Source organism: Tasmannia lanceolata, unplaced genomic scaffold (assembly GCF_043159265.1).
Source record: "Tasmannia lanceolata isolate RefF3 unplaced genomic scaffold, GAP_Taslan_0.1 ptg000020l, whole genome shotgun sequence".
In the NCBI taxonomy this organism is placed as follows: Eukaryota; Viridiplantae; Streptophyta; class Magnoliopsida; order Canellales; family Winteraceae; genus Tasmannia; species Tasmannia lanceolata.
In genome coordinates, this window is record NW_027518697.1 from 30,483,195 (window position 1) to 30,502,573 (window position 19,379).

The 19,379-nt window shown below is 42.4% G+C and overlaps 1 protein-coding gene across 3 annotated transcripts in view; it reads left to right on the top strand.

Moving 5' to 3' along the window:
- Positions 1-6,577: 6,577 nt before the first annotated feature.
- The window catches only part of LOC143853710 (heat shock 70 kDa protein 17-like), a 32,455-nt gene continuing 19,653 nt past the window's right edge, over positions 6,578-19,379 (top strand). Inside the window, exons 1-2 of one of the 3 annotated variants that reach the window (XR_013237281.1) lie at positions 6,578-7,590; positions 18,663-18,895. Coding sequence is in view for 2 of the 3 variants with exons in the window: in XM_077363431.1 (XP_077219546.1) it covers positions 6,832-7,590; positions 18,663-18,895 (992 nt within the window). In the remaining variant the exon portion in view is untranslated. The remainder of the gene's footprint in view (positions 7,591-18,662; positions 18,896-19,379) is intronic. The other 2 variants (XM_077363431.1, XM_077363430.1) reach the window with 2 other exon arrangements.

A 19,379-nucleotide genomic window follows, 5' to 3' on the forward strand; every position in this document is an offset into this window, starting at 1 on the left:
AACGGTAATTAAGAGATAGGGATGGAGAGAGACACGATGCGGAGTCTCTCACCCCTCTCCCAAACTCTATAAATAGAGCCTTCCCGGGTCCCTCCTTATGCACATAAAAAACACATCAAGTTCTTGGTTTCTCTTATCATCCGCGTGAAGAGAAACATTGGTCCCTGATGGGACATAAATACGGCGTTGCCCTCAGATCTCGCCACGTGTCGTCCATGCATCAATAAAGCCTAACCATCATAAAGAAAGGTGTTGGGAAATGACAAGACCACACGATCACGACGCGTGTCGCTCTCTCGCCGTCTATGCCTCATCATCACAAGTTATGGAAGGAAATATCCGGCAAAGCCACGCGCGCCGGCGGAGCAGGGGAACACCCCAATCCTGCAAAGGAAGGTTTTCTCTCTATAATGATGAAAATGTCCGCGCGCCTCCCTTTAAAAGGAAGGGAAGGGAAGAAGAGAGGGATCCATGACGTCTTTTGAAAGACATCCTTTTTCTCAGCTCCCGCATAACAACCGGAAAAAGAGGCGAGGCAACAACAGAGGAGATTAGGAACTTGATCCTACTCTCCCTGCTAGTCCCCTCCGACCCACTCATCCGCACACCCAGAAAAGAACCCGCGCCTTGGTCCTGGTAACCCTGATCAAACCCCCCTCATCTTCTCACTGTCTTTTATACTGATTTGTCGAAGGATCTGACTTGGGTGTCGAAGTGGTCGTCCGGGACCCACCCCGGACCCCCTGACCCCCTTTGTTTGTGATTGCAGATCCCGCAGAGGCCCTCTACCGACCGCGCGATCGCAGACCCGGATTCAGACGCCATCATATTGGCGCCATCCGTGGCCTCGTCGAGTACTGAACGCCTTATGGCGATGAGAAACCACACCCAACAGCAAGAAATAGGGGTAATGACCAGGAGCCAGGCTCAACGCGCGCAAACCCACACCTCAAGCTCCCGGGAGCCCAACTCACCGCTCACGGGCTGACACCAGCCCTCCTCCAGCACACCGCAGATGGTCCCCACCATGAAAATGTTCAACGAACTCCGCCGAGAACTACTCCAACGCTTGCCCCGCCGGAACCTTCCGCCCCGGGGAGGCCCCTGACAACACAGGACCAGACGGAAGCCTACGACGAAGGTGACGAGGAACAGCCGGGGGAGAGTCATCCCCGGCGAAGACGAGCACCGGCCCGCCGGACGCCGTCCCCATCGGCAAATAGCCCTTTGCCCCCCACAGCTAGGGGACACCAGCGAGACGACGGAAAGCAAGCTACGCTAAGCCGCGCTCCCCCTGCCCGAGCTGCTCGTTTCCAGGAACCGCCCCCAATTCGGGCGGAGGAAGTAGCAACCTCGGCGCAACCCCCCAGTATGGATCCGATAGCCGACCTGCAAAGGCAAATTCGAGAAGTAAAACTGGAAATGAAAAAGCCCTACGCCCACGGCATCCTCGACGAATGGGAGAGGGAAACGGCATCCCTGTTCACCTCGGAGGTCTTAAAAACCCCAGTGGAAGCGGGAATAAACCTCTCCCGTTTCGGTCTGTACGATGGAAGCACAGACCCCCTCGAGTTCCTCCAAACTTTCAAAAGGGTAATGACGCTCCGGGGCACGTCGGACGGTTTATGTGCAGAGCCTTTGCCTCCCTACTAAGAAAGACAGCTAACAACTGGTACATGAGATTGGAGCCCGACTCCATCGCATCCTTCCACGAATTCGGAAGGAAGTTTAGCGCAAGGTTCGCCAATAACCGCCTCCGCCACGATCCAGCGGACGCCCTCTTAGCCCTCCGACAAGGAAGAAACGAGACCTTAAGAGACTTCATGTTAAAATTCAACGCCGAATTGGCCCAGCTTTCTAACATGGACGTCCAAATAGCGGTCGCAACACTGAAGCATGCCACCACCGACCCGAATCTCAAGCTGCATCTTACCCTCAAGCCACCATGGGACCTACAGAAACTTGAATCCAAGCTTGACAAGTTCGTACGAGCAGAAGAAGCCTGCGCCCGAGAACAGGGCCAGGCCGGCCCCGATGAAAGAAAGAGCAACGACGGCCGAAGGGCCATAAGGCCACAGGCCGAGGAAAAACAGGCGAGCCGGAACCCCGTCCCCGTCTTCTAAAGACTGGGAAGCGCCCCACTGAAGTTTCTCCTCTCCCATGTCCTGCTAGCTATCAGAGATCAGGGTCTCCTGACCCCCCCAAGAGAATGGCCACGGACCCAAAGAAGCGGTCCGCAAAGAAGTTCTGCGAATTCCACGGGGACCACGGCCACGAAACTAACCATTGTTTCCACCTCCGCCTCCAGCTAGAAAAGCTGACCGAGGAAGGGCACCTAAATCAATATCTCAGGAGCCCTAGCGAAAACTTGCGCGAGGCCCAACATTCGCCCGACGAGCCCAGAGGCAGGCGTCAGTCACACAGTAGGCGCCGGTCCAGCAACCGTCGTCGATCCACAAGCCGACACCGATCCCCGAGCAGGCATCGCTCCCGAAGCAGACGCCGATCCCGCAGCAGACACGACACACGCCGCCACCAGCACCCCAAGAAAGAAGAGCCCCCCGAATAAGGATGCCCTTCCACCTTTACAATGACTCTCCTTCTCCGCCGAGTTCTAAGCGCTTCACCCAAGGGAATTCAAAACAACGGATGCCCTTGCCACCGATCGAATAAAGAAGAAGAAGAAGTTAAAAGCTTTGCCTCTATGTAGGCTACAATGCAAGTTGAAGCTCCAAGGATGCTCTCAAGAATAAACAAGTTTAAGCCTAAACCAATCTCAAATGATTTTCTCAAATCAAGGCACAAGAGGTTGGTGAGAGAAATTATCCAAAAATAGTTCACAAATGATTTTCTAGGATTTTTTGAAGTTGGACAGTGTTCATCTTGTGTTTTGGACCCTTTGAATGGGTATATATGAAGTCTGAACTCCATGTGACCGTTTGAGGGGTAAAACAGTCAAAACTCGGTCAAATATTCAACTAGTCGTTGGACCACAACGGCTATATTTTTTTGAACAAAAACATTTCTCGGAGTTCCGAGCAAATTCTCGGAGTTCCGAGAATTCAAACAGAGCTTTTATTTTTAGAACCTGGAGCATTTCTCGGAGTTCCGATAATTTTCTTGGAGCTCCGATAATTTTCTCGGAGTTCCGAGACTGGATTTTCAGCAAACAGTGTACCATTTGAAAAATTCATATCTCCTTCGTTTCTCATCGGATTTCAATGTTCTTATACTCTACGAATATGAGAAAAATGAGAGCTATCTGTTAAAAATATTTTCAAAAATATTTGAAAATCGTTTAAACAACTTTTGATAGGATTTAGTTGCTGGTCCACATTGTTGCTTCGGAACTCTGTTTTGTTCATTCTTGTGCTGAATGCCATATGGGTCCCAACATGTTGGTACACCACCATGGCCATTCACTTATCCATTTAAGTCCTTAAAGGGTGTGTTGGTCTCTTTAAAAAATATATTTTTAGGGATTTTAAGATGTGCCTTGATAAGAGAAAACACAAGAGAGATAGGTGATACAATCTACCATTTTTACCACTCTCTTGAATGAACTCTTGAGGTAGCCATTGCTTGATATTCTCTTTGAGTGCATGGCTTGCTTTGGGATCTTCAAGGTTGAGCTTCTTTGCTTAACACCTTCCAAGGATGATGCCACTATTTGGTTCCAGCTCCTTTGCAAGTTGTTGATCCACAAGCTTTGGCCTGCATTGATCTTCCTTTGTTTGTTCAATGCTTTGAGATGGTTGATGATGAGCTTCTCCTTGGTTCCTCCAAGGTGTGATTGGTCCAAGTCTGTTCCAAGCTCCTTTGCCATTGTGTTTGGTTCATCTTCAAGCATAGACCAATAAGGTGCGTGCTAGTATAATTTGACTTGTGTAGGACCTGTCTAAAGCACAACACTCAAGGCAAATGATCAGTCCATAAATGACTAATCAATTTGCGTTTGTTAATCATCAAAACAAGATGATTGAATGAACCCATGGAGAACCCTTGGGCTTACAAAGATATACTCTTCGGCTCCAGTCATGAGGTCCGCTAAGAAGTGCAGATTCTAGCGGGCTACTGTTTGTTGGAATTCGTTAGACTTTGCTCCTGAGAGGAGCGCATTCATGGCGGCCGAGGGGTCCAGATTCGGGACTTGAAGTGCTTCTCTGTTAAATTGGCTAACAAAGGCCTTTAATGATTCACCATCTTCCTACCTTAGAGCCATCAGGGAGGCTGTGGTTTTTCGAGGTCTTCGACTACTCATGAAGCGACGAATCATATCTTCCCTGAATTCTTCAAAGGTATCCACAGAGTTTGGTTTTAAACGCGAGTAACAATCTCGTGCTGCCCCAGTTAGGGTGGTCGGGAAGGCTCTGCGAAGGAAACCGTCTGAGGCACATTGGAGGAGCATCAGAGTTCTGAACATCTCCAAATGGTCCACGGGGTCGGTTGTCCCGTCATACTGGGGAATGTAGGGCATTTTGAATCCTCTGGGTGTTGGCGCGTCCAATACTCTATCAATGAAAGGAGGTCTGCTCGTAAACGGTCTCAGGGTGGGTCGATTGTGATCCTTGGCTAGTTCCTCGATTCGATGATCTAATTCTTCGAATCTTCGCCGCACGGGATCAGGACTCTTCTCCATCCGGCTAGTCGGTTTGTTCTTTCTTTGCATAGTGGGGCTCGCTGCAGAACCTAAATGACTCTCAGAGCTTCTCCGCTGATGCCGGGACGTTGCTTGGTTGGCACGGTCATCCCTCAGTCGGTGTCTGTGTGCTGATCGTGACCGAGATAGACTTCAGTGGTGGGGTTCTGTTCGCCCAGGCCTTACTGCGGGGTGATGGATGTGCCTGGAGGAGGAGTGATGAGTTTGGTTGCCGCTGGAAGGTACAGGCTCCTCCACTCGGTGGTTTGACCTTTCCGGCGGGTGTTGAGGCACCTCTTGAGGGTGTTGCTGCGGGGCCTGTTGTATCAAGCTCCTATATTGATCTGCGAGTGTGGTCATCTGTTGGAAGAGTGTTTGCATTTGCTCAGGTGTAGGAGTCAAGGTGGGAGTTGGATTTTCCGTATGGGCTGAGCTCCGCTCCACTGTATCTGGCGGAATGATTATTTGTGAAGCGATTCGTCCGCTTCGAGGTGTGGGATTTGATGCTGGCTGCACTGCTCGACCAGAGGTTACTCGAGCGCTCTTCCACCCTGCCATTTTTATGAAGGACTAGAACGGTTTTTAGTTCAAAGTCCCACGGATGACGCCAATCTGTTATGCCCGAAATCGGTAACAGATAGGACAGTGACGGGAGAGTTGAGCTGGCAACTTTCGATTGCTAGACTGGTTAAGACAATATGCCTTGCATGGATGAACACCCGGTCAGAAGACCAACTCGGAGCCGTAACTCCGGATAGGCCCTTCGACACTCAAGTCAGTATTGGGCACAAATAAGGAAATCGAAGCTATTAATAGTAATTTTTTTGGGATTCGGTCGTTTATGTTGTCTTTATGAGGGCTATTTATAGTGTATGTTTGGGTATAAGATTACATTTTTACCCCTTGGGACAGGTGTCAACCTGTTGTTAGGCAGGGTTTGTTTCTGGAAGCTTCTTTGGAGAGGAGATTACATTTTTACCCCTAGTCTCCATTGAGGGATGATTGCCCTGTTTGCCCCCCACCAGCTGTCGCTTTGTGAATGGGTAGTTTATTTTCTCCCCTATCAATTAATAAAAACATTCTCGAAGGTTAATATATTTAGGGATTTGTTAAGGACCATCACAAAAGGCATTTTTGAGGGTCAGAATTTAGGTGACCCGTGCGGCCCGCGGGTGGGCCGGATCAACCCGCGGGTCACCTGCAAATTCAAACAGTTGTTTATTTTGGAAAATGTTATTATCACTGGATTTTGATGAGGGGGTATGGCCGGCACCGTGGGATGATCCAAACCGTCCATTAGATGGCCCACAGCCTAAATAGGTTGTGCCCCAAAAATCATTTCAATAGGTTGATCCTAACCCTCCGATCTATAGAGGGTTAGGATCAAGTGATCAGCCCTCTAACATTCAAATTGGAGGGTTGGGATCAACCTATGGTGCTAGCCACAACTGATTTATATTCTATGGTGCCAGCCATAACCTATTCAGGCATCAAACCCTTAAAAAATAGATTAGCATGACAAAATCACCATCCTTGGCATTAGAAAAAAAAGCCATCTAACTAGATTAGCATAACAAAATCACCACCCTTAAAAAAGCCAAGTGACTTGCGGGTGCCCGCGGGTTGACCCGACCCGACCCGTGTTTTTGCGGGTTGAGTCACCCGCGGGTTAGTTTTGACGGGTCACTAAAACTCAGACCCGTACCCGCAAATTTGCAGGTGGGTCGGGTCGACCCGCGGGCACGGGTACGGGGTCCCTTTTGCCTGGTCTACATGTGCTGAGAATCCTAAAATACAGACAATCCATCAACGACTCCTGTGAGCACAACACAACCGACCCCTAACAGACGGCCACATGTAACTTTATACACGCGGCTACTCTTCATTGGTCCTTATTTCCCTCCATTTTCCACATACGGCCTTTAAAAGACCCTATAACGACTCCAATTCCCGAGTCTTCCCTACGATTCTCGAACGCTCCATTGCCTTTTCTTTTCCAGAGAGAACTCGAAACCCACATTCCTCAACGAACCCCTTTATTTCTAGCTCTAAAACATAGCCGAATTCCTCTCTATGTTTTCAACACACAGATCTGAAACATAGTTCCACCTTCAAAATCCCTCTAGATTTCGCATCTCTAGATCGAACTTCATATCCTAGGGTTTGTTGTCCCCTCAGAGATCCGATCTAGAATGTCGATTTGGTTTAAATTAGGCTTCCTTGTTTCAATTCTTTCCCTCCTTGTAATTCCATCAGAATCCGCAGTTGCGAGCATAGATCTAGGTTCAGAATGGATGAAAGTGGCCGTAGTAAATCTAAAACCCGGCCAAAGTCCCATTTCCATCGCCATTAACGAAATGTCAAAGAGGAAATCCCCAGCCCTAGTTGCATTCCATGGTGGAAATCGCCTATTAGGCGAAGAAGCATCTGGAATCATTGCAAGGTATCCTGATAAGGTCTATTCGCAAGTTCGCGATATGATTGGGAAACCCTTCAAACATGTGAAGGCTATTTTTGATTCGCTTTATTTACCCTATGATTTGGTGGAGGATTCTAGAGGTAGGGCGGGTATTAGGATTGATGATGGTGTTACTATTTACTCAGCGGAGGAGTTGGTGGCAATGATTCTTGGTTATGCTATGAATTTGGCAGAGTTTCATTCCAAAATTCCAATTAAGGATGCTGTGATTACTGTTCCACCTTATTTTGGGCAGGCGGAGAGAAAGGGGTTGATGCAGGTGGCGCATCTGGCGGGGATTAATGTTTTGTCACTTATTAATGAACACTCTGGGGCAGCTTTACAGTATGGGATTGATAAGGATTTTACAAATGCGTCTAGGCATGTTATATTTTATGATATGGGTTCGAGTAGTACTTATGCTGCTCTGGTTTTCTTCTCGTCTTATAAGGCCAAGGAGTATGGGAAGAGTGTCTCATTTAACCAATTCCAGGTAATTGTCAACTTGATCATCTTATCCATGTTTTAGCTTATAAAATCCAGGTTTTAGCTTGTGAAATCAAGATTTTACAAGCTAAAACCTGGATTTTATAAGCTAAAACCTGGATTTTATAAGCTAAAACATGGATTTTGTAAGCTAAAACCTGAATTTGACAATAGTGGATTATAAAATCCACGTATCCAAACTGCCCCATATGTCCAATGTTTAAGCACCAGAACAGCAAAGGGGTTCTCTTTTAGAGCTGTTCTCTATTGGGATATCGGGCATGGGTTTATTTTTATCATTGGATATGTCGAGAACTTCTCGATGTGTAGGGTGTGAACTGTGTACTCTACACATATAACATCCAATCCCTCGGGTCTCTATTCAAGATGAAATTATACAAACAGGGTAGGCAATCCCTGTAACTGCTTATCCAAGGATTTCTATGCAAATGGAGAGCAGCCCCTTTATGTTTATTTGGCAGTTTTAGTTTCCAAACTTTACTGGAAAAGCTACATATTTTGTTTCTGATCCTCTTAAACCAAATAATCATGCCATGTTTGCAGGTTCTCTACTTTAAGTTTTTAAATGATAAGAGTTATGTGAGTTTTGACTGATTAATTGGCCCCTTAATGACATTTTATTTAATTAGTAAACTTTTCATCTATGTGTATATAGACACACACAATTGGTTGTGGAGCTTGAGTTATAACCTCCACACACACACACACACACACACACACACACACACACAATTGGTTGTGGAGCTTGAGTTATAACCTCCAAAAAATCTTTTAGATTCTTTCTTTCTTTTTACCTTATCTTTCTCCCTTCATTTCTTCTTCTTCTCCTTCTTCCATAGGAATTGGATGTATGTGGATTATTTAATTGACTCACATGGCATCAACATATGGTTGATTTTGAAAAATACTTAAGATGTATATTCATCAATCAAATCATTGAGTCTCCATTCTCTATTTTCATCTTATGGATCTCGCTTCTACTATTGGATCTGAGGCCTTAGACTTATTACCATCTTTCAGATATGAGGCCTTATACTTATTACCTTCTTTTCTATTGGAGTTAAAACATCATGGATCTTGTTTCTAATTCAAAACCATAGTCATACTCGTAGCTCTTTTCAAACCCTAATCCCCTTCCTATCCTATCCAAAACCCTAGCTCCATCCCTCAACCATTTGAGTACCTAACCCTAGACACATCCACATTTGAATTTTTAATCCTAGCCATAAACATATTCAAACCCTAATACCTTTACAACCCTAGCCAATCCTATTCAAAATCCTAGCCCTAATTCTATTCGACACCCTAGTCCTAGTCCTATTCTTAATCATTTTTTTTAATGATTAGTCCTATTTGTAAGGGCGATGATATTTTCACCCCCCTGCAGTACGCATTTGCACCCCTTATAATGTGAACAGTGGGCTACTTTAACGCTTTTTGACGTCAAATCACGTTAAAAGGGGGGCGAATGCGTACTGCAGGGGGTGGATATCATTGCCCTTTTGTAATCATACCCTTAACTTCTATGTAAAACCCTATTCGTGATCCTATTTGAAACCCATTCATCTAATTCAAAACCTTAATCATAACTCTAACCATACCATTTGATGGGGACATCGACCATGGAAAGGGATTCAAGGTCTACAAGCGTCGAAAAAGCCACTTTTGATGATGGGGATGATCGTGATTGTTGATGATGATGGAGATGATCTTGATATGAGCGTGGATCATAGCATATGACGTTTATGCTAGTATTCCACCATGAGTGGGACGTTTTTTTATTTTATTATTATTATTATTGTTTTATTTCATTAAGTTGCACGTCATTTTATTGTTATTACTGGATGGTAATTAATGGTATTAGAGTTGTGATAGATTAGGAAACATATTACTTAGTGGTTAAGTATTCACTTAAAGCCGTGTGGGCCTACTTAGAGTGGGATATTCACGCGTGAATTCTCTCCTCATATATGTATTTGACGTTTTTTTTTGGGGAAAATAGAATACAATTGTTTATCGTATATTGCCGTGGATAGTTTCCTCTCTCTCTGCAGGTTTGGAACCGACCCTTTTACCTTCCCTACTTCCTCTCTTCTACTTCTTTCTCATCTCTCGAATCAACTGGAATCAAAGGTAAGATCGAAATCCTTCAACAAACAGTACTTTCTTAGTCCAACCGATTGAAACCCCAATTCGTATGCTTTTTTTGCCTTTAAATTAAGCCCTAGCTTTAAGGAACCATTGTTTAACCTTATCTAATCTTAGATAGCCATTACTGATTTCAGTTTTGCATACAATATCAGACTATTCTTTTGGACCATTAATCTGACCTAGTTTTCTAAAACTTTTATTGGCTGCTGGATTTGTTCTTTGCCAAGCATCATTGAATATTATTGGTTTCCTAATTAGTTGGATTTTAATTCATAGGGATACACAGTTCTTTGTTATTTTAATCGATCTTGCCTGCTAGAGTCTAGTTTTGGTTTGATTTTACTATTATCAGTTAATTCTAGAACCTATAGCTTGTGGATTCAATTGCATAGAATTATCTGTTTCATATAAGTTGTGATCTCTCTAACTTATAACTGCATATTTAACTCTTACTGCTGTCCGTAGAGATTATATAGTCAAGTCAGCCCCTACTTAGTTAATTTCTGTATTATTTTGCCTCCTAAGTAAGTCTAAATATTTCCTAAATCCATTATCCCATTTGGAGTGCAGGATTTTCCCTATTCTAGGTATTGTCCTGCATCAACTTGGTATCAAAGCTTAGGGTTAGTCTTGGAAATTTTAGGATGTTAGATTAGTGTCTAGTATTCACTTGCATGCCCACTAGGAGTGGTAGAGATTACCACGCGATGACTTCTAGCAATCCTATATCCAATGATGAGTTAGCTCAACTCATTAGAGATACTAGAACGGATTTGAATCTTAGTCGAGAAGAGGTACGGCTTAGTAGAGTGGATCGTGAAGCTCACAGTCGAGAACTACAAGCCCTTAGTAATGAGATTCAAGCCGTCTAGAGAAGAGTCGCTGCTTTAGAAGGTCTTAGGCAAATTAATCCGGAACAACGAACTGTCCAGGATGATCAGCCTAGACAGAGGATCCAAGGAAACCGAAACCATCCACCTGAAGCCGAAATATCATTACATAATCAAGATCTAGGTGGCCAAGATCGGAATAGTATAGGGGACAACTTTGAGCGTGACCAGCCATTAGATCATCACCAGATGGGGAACTGGAATGCTCTAGGTGGTCGAGGAAGATACTGAGGGGGTCATCAAGGGTACAAAGCTCCTTATCGCCAGCAGAGTTAGGTTTGCTAACCTAAAATTAACTGGTCCAGCCTGAACCTGTTGGATTGACTTCGAACGTCAACTTACTAGGAGAGGGGAGGATGACATCTGGACCTAGACGGAGATGAAGGCCAAACTCAAAGAAAAGTATTTGCCAATCACCTACAAACAACGGTTGATAAGCCATATGCATAGGCTTAGACAAAATAATTTATATGTTGGCAAATACATGAATCAATTCGATGAGGCCAAAATCCATAGCGAAGTCCGAGAAAAGCCTGAGCAAACTCTCACCAGATTCCTGGATGGACTTAAGCCAGAAATCAGGAGGGAAATGAGAGCACATATTTTGGGAGACATTGATTAAGCTTTTCAAGAGGCTTGTGAAATTGAAAGGCACCAAAAGATGTTCTTTCCAAAGAAGTTCAGCGGCCAAACTGGGGAGGGCTCCTATAAAAGGCCTCAGCAAGCAAATCCCAACTACCCTAAGTCCAATAACAATTTCCCACCTTTGAGGGACTTTAAGGGTAAAGGAATTTTGGGAGAAGGTCCTTAGAAAGGGCAGTGCTTTAAGTGCAAAGGTTATGGACATTACGCTCGTGACTGTACAAACCGAGTGACTTATGTGGAACCGCAGCAAAATGAGGGAGACGACTATCAGGAGACCAATGAGGCAGAGAATGATGATGAAAATTATGCGCCTGATGGTTACATTACTGAGGAAGATGAGTTCGTGGAGGAAGAAAATCCAAACAAGGTTAGCGTGATGAGATGCATGATTGCGCAACCAAAAGTGGATGAAGACTGGAGAAGAAACAATATTTTTTACACTTTCACTAAACATAATGGCAAGAATTGCCGCGTTATAATTGATAGTGGGAGTTGTATGAATGTAGTTTCTCCCAGTGGAGTTAGTCGCATGGGACTCAAGCCTGAGCCACATCCAAATTCCTGTAAGGCTGCTTGGGTTGACCAGTCAACCATCCCGGTTACCCAGAGATGTCGTGTGCCCCTTCAATTCTTATCATACATCGACACCATCTGGTGTGATGTGGTTGAGATGACTGTTGCTCACGTTTTGCTTGGGCAACCGTGGTTGTATGACAGAGATGTCGTGCATTACGGGAAATTCAACACATATTCATTTGAGCACAAAGGCAAGAAAATTACTTTGCAGCCATGCCCACTGCAACCATTCAAAGTGGCTGAGAAGAAGGACGTTGCTTCCACCAGCAAGTCCAAGAAACCTTTAGGTATTCTTAATCGAAAGGATTTTGAAAGAGAGTGTAAAGATTCTGAAAAGATTTACGCTCTAGTGGTAAGAGAGGATTATGTCCTCCAAAATGAGGCTGTGATTGAAATATCTCCTGAGGTGAAACCATTAATGAAAGAATATGAGGAATTATTTCCTGAGGAACTACCGGATAAATTACCTCCTATGCGAGACATTCAACATGCCATTGATCTAGTTCCGGGATCCTCTTTACCGAACTTGCCCCATTATCACATGAACCCCGAAGAACATGCTGAGTTAAAGAGGCAAGTAGATGAACTCTTGAGCAAAGGCTTGATTCGAGAAAGCCTGAGTCCATGTGCGGTACCCGCCTTGCTTACGCCGAAGAAGGATGGAAGTTGGCGCATGTGCGTTGATAGTCGAGCGATAAATAAGATCACTGTCAAGTATCGATTTCCAATTCCTAGACTTGATGGTATGCTTAACATGATGGCAGGTTCCACCGTCTTCTCCAAGATCGATCTTAAAAGCGGGTATCACCAAATTAGAGTTCGAGTTGGTGATGAGTGGAAGACCGCATTTAAGACAAAGGATGGTCTATATGAATAGTTAGTTATGCCTTCTGGCTTAACAAATGCACCAAGCACATTCATGAGAATAATAACACAAGTTATTAGACCATTTATTGTCAAGTTTTTGGTTGTTTACTTTGATGATATCTTAATTTATAGCAAAACCAAAATTGCCCACTTGTCACATCTTCTACAAGTATTTGAAATACTCAAGAGAGAGAAACTGTATGCAAACCTGAAGAAATGCACGTTCTTCAGCCATCAAGTTATATTTCTTGGGTTTGTTGTCTCAGTTAAGGGCGTAGAAGTTGATCCTGAGAAGGTTAGAGCAATTGTTGAGTGGGCAGAACCCACTAATATTCATGAGGTTCGAAGCTTCCATGGATTGGCAACATTCTATCGAAGGTTCATTAGAGGGTTCAGTTCCATTATGGCTCCCGTGATGGATTGTATAAAAAAAAGGGAGTTCAAGTGGACCAAAAGTGCCACGAAGGCATTTCACGAAATCAAGAGACTCATGACTGCGGCTCCCGTATTGCGTTCACCTGATTTTTCTAAAGTATTTTAGGTCGCATGTGATGCATCTGGAGTCGGACTTGGTGGTGTTCTTAGTCAAGAAGGACACTCAGTTGCCTATTTTAGCGAAAAACTTAATGAGGCTAGGCAAAAGTATACCACATACGAGAAAGAATTTTATGCAGTAGTCCAGGCATTACGCGATTGGAGACACTACCTGCTATCTCAAGAATTTGTGTTATACTCCGACCATCAAGTTCTCAAATACCTTAATTCTCAAAAGAAGTTGAAACCAATGCATGCGAGGTGGGTAGAGTATCTGCAAGAGTACACTTTCGGCCTTAAACACCGTCCTAGTGTTGAGAATACAGCAGCAGATGCCCTCAGTTGTGTCACGCTTTCTATGTCTCTTAAGACCTTTGAGGAGGTCAATGCCTCATGTGAATTTCATGCGTGGAGTCATGTTAGAAGTTTGTTAAATTCCATGAGTATAGAAGTCATTGGGTTTGAGAAGATCAAGGACTAGTATATCACTTGCCCAGACTTTGGAAGTGTTTATAGTGCCTTGAATGAGGAGAATCCCGAGTTGAGATCTGATTATTTATTACGGGATGGCTATTCGTTCAGAGGTACTAAGTTATGTCTGCCACGTACGTCCTTAAGAGATTTTATGGTTTGGGAATTACTTGCTGGAGGAACCGCAGGACACTTTGGTCGAGATAAGACCATATCATTGGTTGAAGATAGGTTCTATTGGCTTGGATTAAAAATAGATGTTGCTAGGATTATTAGCCATTTTCAAACTGGTCAGACAACCAAGATGCATAACCAGAACACGGGATTATATACTCCATTGCCAGTACCATATGCCCCATGGGAGGATGTGAGTATGGATTTTGTTTTAGGTCTTCTGAGAACTCAAAGGAGACATGATTCGATATTTGTAGTCGTAGGTAAGTTCTCGAAAATGGCCCATTTTATTCCATGTGCTAAAACTTCTGATGCTTTTGCTATTGCTCGGATATTTTTCTTTGAGGTTGTGAAACACCATGGTCTCCCAAAGACAATTGTGTCTGATCGTGATGTTAAGTTCACTAGTCACTTCTGGAGAACCCTGTGGAAAATGTTGGGAACTGAATTGAAGTTTTCTAGTGCGTACCACCCATAAACAGATGGTCAGACAGAAGTCATTAATAGAAGTCTAGGAAATCTCCTTAGATGTCTAGTTGGTGACCACATTTCTAGTTGGGATAGAGTCTTACCTCAGGCTGAGTTTGCCTATAATAGTTCTGTGAACCGTAGTACAGGTTTTTCCCCTTTTCAGATTATCACAGGCTATTCTCCGAGGAAACCAGTTGACCTTATTCCTGCTGTAGCTAGTGCGAGTTCTAGAGTTTCTGAGTCTGCCGAGTCCTTTGAGCAGCATATTCGAGACTTACATGCAGAAATAAGAAGGAATATTACAATTAACAATGAAACATATAAATTTTATGCAGATGTACATCGCAGGTTATAGGAATTCCAAGAAGGTGACATGGTAATGGTAAGGATTAGGGCCAGAACGCTCTGGTAAGCACGCAGTTCACAAACTATATGCTCGTGGTGCAGGTCCTTTTAAAATAATTAAAAGGATTAGTGCTAATGCCTATGTTTTAGATTTCCCATCTGATATGGGAATTAGTAGTACATTCATTGTTGAAGATCTTGCCCCATACCATGAGCCGTTTTCTGCCATTGAAAATTCTAAATATGTTTCATTACCACCCATCCCACAGTGCTACCCTATTCTACCGCACCTTTGCCCAGATTTGAGAAAAGAAAAGAGGAAGTAGAAGACATATTGGATGAGAAGGTTGTCTCCACTCATACCGGTGGAGTCAGAAAGTTCCTAGTTCGATGGCGAGGACGACTACAGAGCGATGATTTTGGATTACAGTTGACGAGCTTCAGGAGCTTAATCCAGGATTGTGGGAACAGTACGAGCAGTTTTATTCAACCAGAGGTGAATCTTTCCAAGCTGGGGAGAAATGATGGGGACATCGACCATGGAAAGAGATTCAAGGTCTACAAGCGTCGAAAAAGCCACTTTTGATGATGGGGATGATCGTGATCGTTGATGATGGTGGAGATGATCTTGATATGAGCGTGGATCATAGCATATGGTATTTATGCTAGTATTCCACCATGAGTGGGACGTTTCTTTTGATTTATTTTTATTATTATTGTTTTATTTCATTGAGTTGCACGTTATTTTATTGCTATTACTGGGTGGTAATTAATGGTATTAGAGTTGTGATAGATTAGGAAACATATTACTTAGTGGTTAAGTATTCACTTAAAGCCGTGTGGGCCTACTTAGAGTGGGATATTCACACATGATTTCTCTCCTTATATATGTATTTGACGTTATTTTTTTTGGGGAAAATAGAATACAATTGTTTATCGTATATTGCCGTGGATAGCTTCCTCTCTCTCTGCAGGTTTGGAACCGACCCTTCTACCTTCCCTACTTCCTCTCTTCTACTTCTTTCTTATCTCTCGAATCAACTGGAATCAAAGGTAAGATCGAAATCCTTCAACAAATAGTACTTTCTTAGTCCAACCGATTGAAACCCCAATTCGTATGCTCTTTTTGCCTTTAAATTTAAGCCCTAGCTTTGAGGAACCATTGTTTAACCTTATCTAATCCTAGATAGCCATTACTGATTTCAGTTTTGCATACACTACCAGACTATTCTTTTGGACCATTAATCTGACCTAGTTTTCTAAAACTTTTATGGACTGCTGAATTTGTTCTTTGCCAAGCATCATTGAATTCTATTCATTTCCTAAGTAGTTGGATTTTAATTCATAGGGTTACACAGTTTTTTTGTATTTTAATCGATCTTGCCTGCTAGAGCCTAGTTTTGGTTTGATTTTACTATTATCAGTTAGTTCTAGAACCTATAGCTTGTGGATTCAATTGCATAGAATTATCTATTTCATATAAGTTGTGATCTCTCTAACTTATAACTGCATATTTAAGTCTTACTGCTGTCTGTAGAGATTATATAGTCGAGTCAGCCCCTACTTAGTTAATTTCTGTATTATTTTGTCTCCTAAGTAAGTCTAAATATTTCCTAAACCCATTATCCCATTTGGAGTGTAGGATTTTCCCTATTCTAGGTATTGTCCTGCATCACCATTCCATCTACTTCTTTCCTTCTTCTCGAAACACTAGGGCTCTCTCTTCTAATTTTTTGTCCATATGAAACCCATTGGCTGCTCTGCGTTTGTTGTGCCTTGAATTATTCTAATCAATATGTTGCTCTTTGGTGCTAATTCAAGGAGTATACATTGTAATGGAGTTGTTTTTATGAACCTTGAATTGTCGTTTTGTATTGAGGTGTGGACTGTTGTGCCTTTGTCTAAATCTTTTCATGCCTTTGTATGGTGGCCGTGAATTTATGTGGAGACTCTTCTTCCTTTCTTTTTGTGAGCTATTATTTTTGCATGAGAAGGAATATTCTTTTCCTGTGTGATGTTATCCCTTCGTATGGATTCATGTGCCTAAGTGGTCTATTCACTATTGTGCTAAATGTGACGCTAACATTCCTTCATATGGACCGTAGTGCCCTTTCTTCTACTGTTCTGCCTTCGTCTAGATTGTGGTGTCCTAATGTAAATTGCGCTTCCTTTGTGTGCACTGCTGTATTATTCTTGAATTGTCGTGCTCTATATCGGGGTTTTTGTGCCACATTTGTATTGCTATACCTTGTGGACTGATGTGTCCTTCTAGCAGCTCAACCCTCGCGTGAAGGTTCTTGTAACCTTCTGTGGCTGATTTATTTTATGTATTGGTGTAATTCTTATCTTTTTTAATCAAATTATCATGCCAGCTTTGCAGGTTCACTACTTTAGCTTTGTAAATATTAAGAGTTTAATTTAGGCAGATTTATATTTATTTTTTTGTGTAATTTTGGCATGTAACATGATGTTTATTTACACTAGTTAGATGTATCCCATCACAATTGTCTCCTTAGTGTTATTTGGTGTAATTTTTAATGTTATATCTATATATACAATTGGTCGTGGCGATTCCCTTAATGTGATCAGGTGGCTGAGTGGGACTCATGTCTACCCTTGGCGATTTGCCTCATTCTTTGACAAAATTCAAGACATTGTGGGTTCCGCATCGCTATGTTTCGACCATGTTCTTAAATACGCTAATGGCTCTGCGGATAATTTAGGTTGACGTGGTGTCAACTTGCAAGCATTGGAGCTTTACGATTTCCTTCTGCTTTGATTTTTGCTTTATTTTATCCTTTTTTGTTGTTCTTGGTTTATTTTTGTTTCTCTTGATTTGTTGTATTGGATCATCTCGGTCTTTATATTAACGAATGTCTCGACCATTCAAAAAATAAAAATAAAAATGGGCATAGGGTTGGAGTTAGAACAACCACAAAATCCATGATCTATAGAGGGCCGTGTTATTGAGTTCTCGCACGTTTGGTGATTGACATTTAAAAATGTCAAAAGGAGCGTCGACACACATGTCATGTTAGACACGACACGACACGTGTGTCAGAAATAAATTCAAAGTGTCGGCTAAATCATAGATTCTTGGCCATTTAAACATTAAATTTGTTGTCTCTAAGAGTCCCATTCTACATACAATTTCTTGTTCCTATTTTTTTATACTTCATTGTTACCTGTGATGCATGGATTCGGATTCGCGTGTCAGGATCCGACAGGGATTCAAGGTGTTGGATTTGGAAACCCCCAAAGTAGGATTCGTGGATTTGGTAATTTTATTAAATAAATGAAAAAATAAAAATAAAAAATTAAAATTATATATATATATATATATATATATATATATATATATATTTATAAACATGTGTGTATATATTCATGAAAATTTTGAGGGTAGAGGTTTGAGATGTTAAGGTTTTTACTAAGAGAGTCAAAGGGGGGATGGGGTCGATGTTCGAAGGCCGAGGGTCGAGGCGCTAAGGTTTTTATTAAGAGAGGACGGGCTGTGCTTTTATAAAATAAAGTTACGCGTTTAAACGGAAAATATACAGCATTCCCATTTAAAGAGAACAACAATGTGCCGGATTCACCCGAAAACAAGATTCATGCCGGACACGGCTACGACAAGAATCCGGCTGTCCTCCACTTGAATCCCTGTTCGATTCGCATAAGAAGGCAAAGAATCCATGCAACACGGATATTTACCCATTGCAAATCTATTATAGTTTTTTTTTTCTGCTTGCCTTCTTTTATACTATTTTGCTACCCTTCTCATATCTATAGTAGATTTTTCTTTGCTTGCCTGGTTTTATGCTACTTTGTTACCCATTTCATATCTATTATAGATTTATTTTTACTTCGTGGCTACTGCCCTGAATTTGTTAGCTTTGCTCTGACAGGTTACTTACTCCGGAATCTGTTGCAGGTCAAAGATGTCAGATGGGATACAGAACTTGGTGGTCAGAATATGGAATTACGTTTACTGGAGTATTTTGCAGATGAATTTAACACTAAGGTTGGGAATGGGATAGACGTGAGGAATTCTCCCAAGGCAATGGCAAAATTGAAGAAGCAGGTTAAACGTACTAAAGAAATTTTAAGTGCGAACACTGTGGCTCCAATATCAGTTGAATCTATCTATGATGATCGTGATTTTAGGTAGGCAGACTTTTCAGTTCTTTCTACAATTCTCTGTGATAAAATGTCAATCAATTATTTATTTATTTTTTGAATGGAAGCAAATTTCATTCATCAGAGAATGACCAAGGAGGTCCCCGAAAATACAAGAGGAGCATACAATAACAGGAAGCAACATGAAATACAATCAAAGCCATCCATCATGGGGGCAAAAAATCAAACAACATCAATCCATGCTTGTCAACACCTTCCCTAGCTAGATGGTCTGCCACACTATTAGCAAATCTTTTGACATGCAAGAATATAATTGACGATCCAATTATTTTATCCTGGCATCAAAGAGATGGGCGAATCTCCAAGGAGGCAGAAGAGATCCTCTAAACCACTAGATGTATTAAGAGAATCTCCCTCAACAATTACCCGATTCAAATGTCAATCTATTTTTAGATACATAAAATTTATCATTTGACTGCAATTATTATATAATATTTCTGCATGTCTAAAA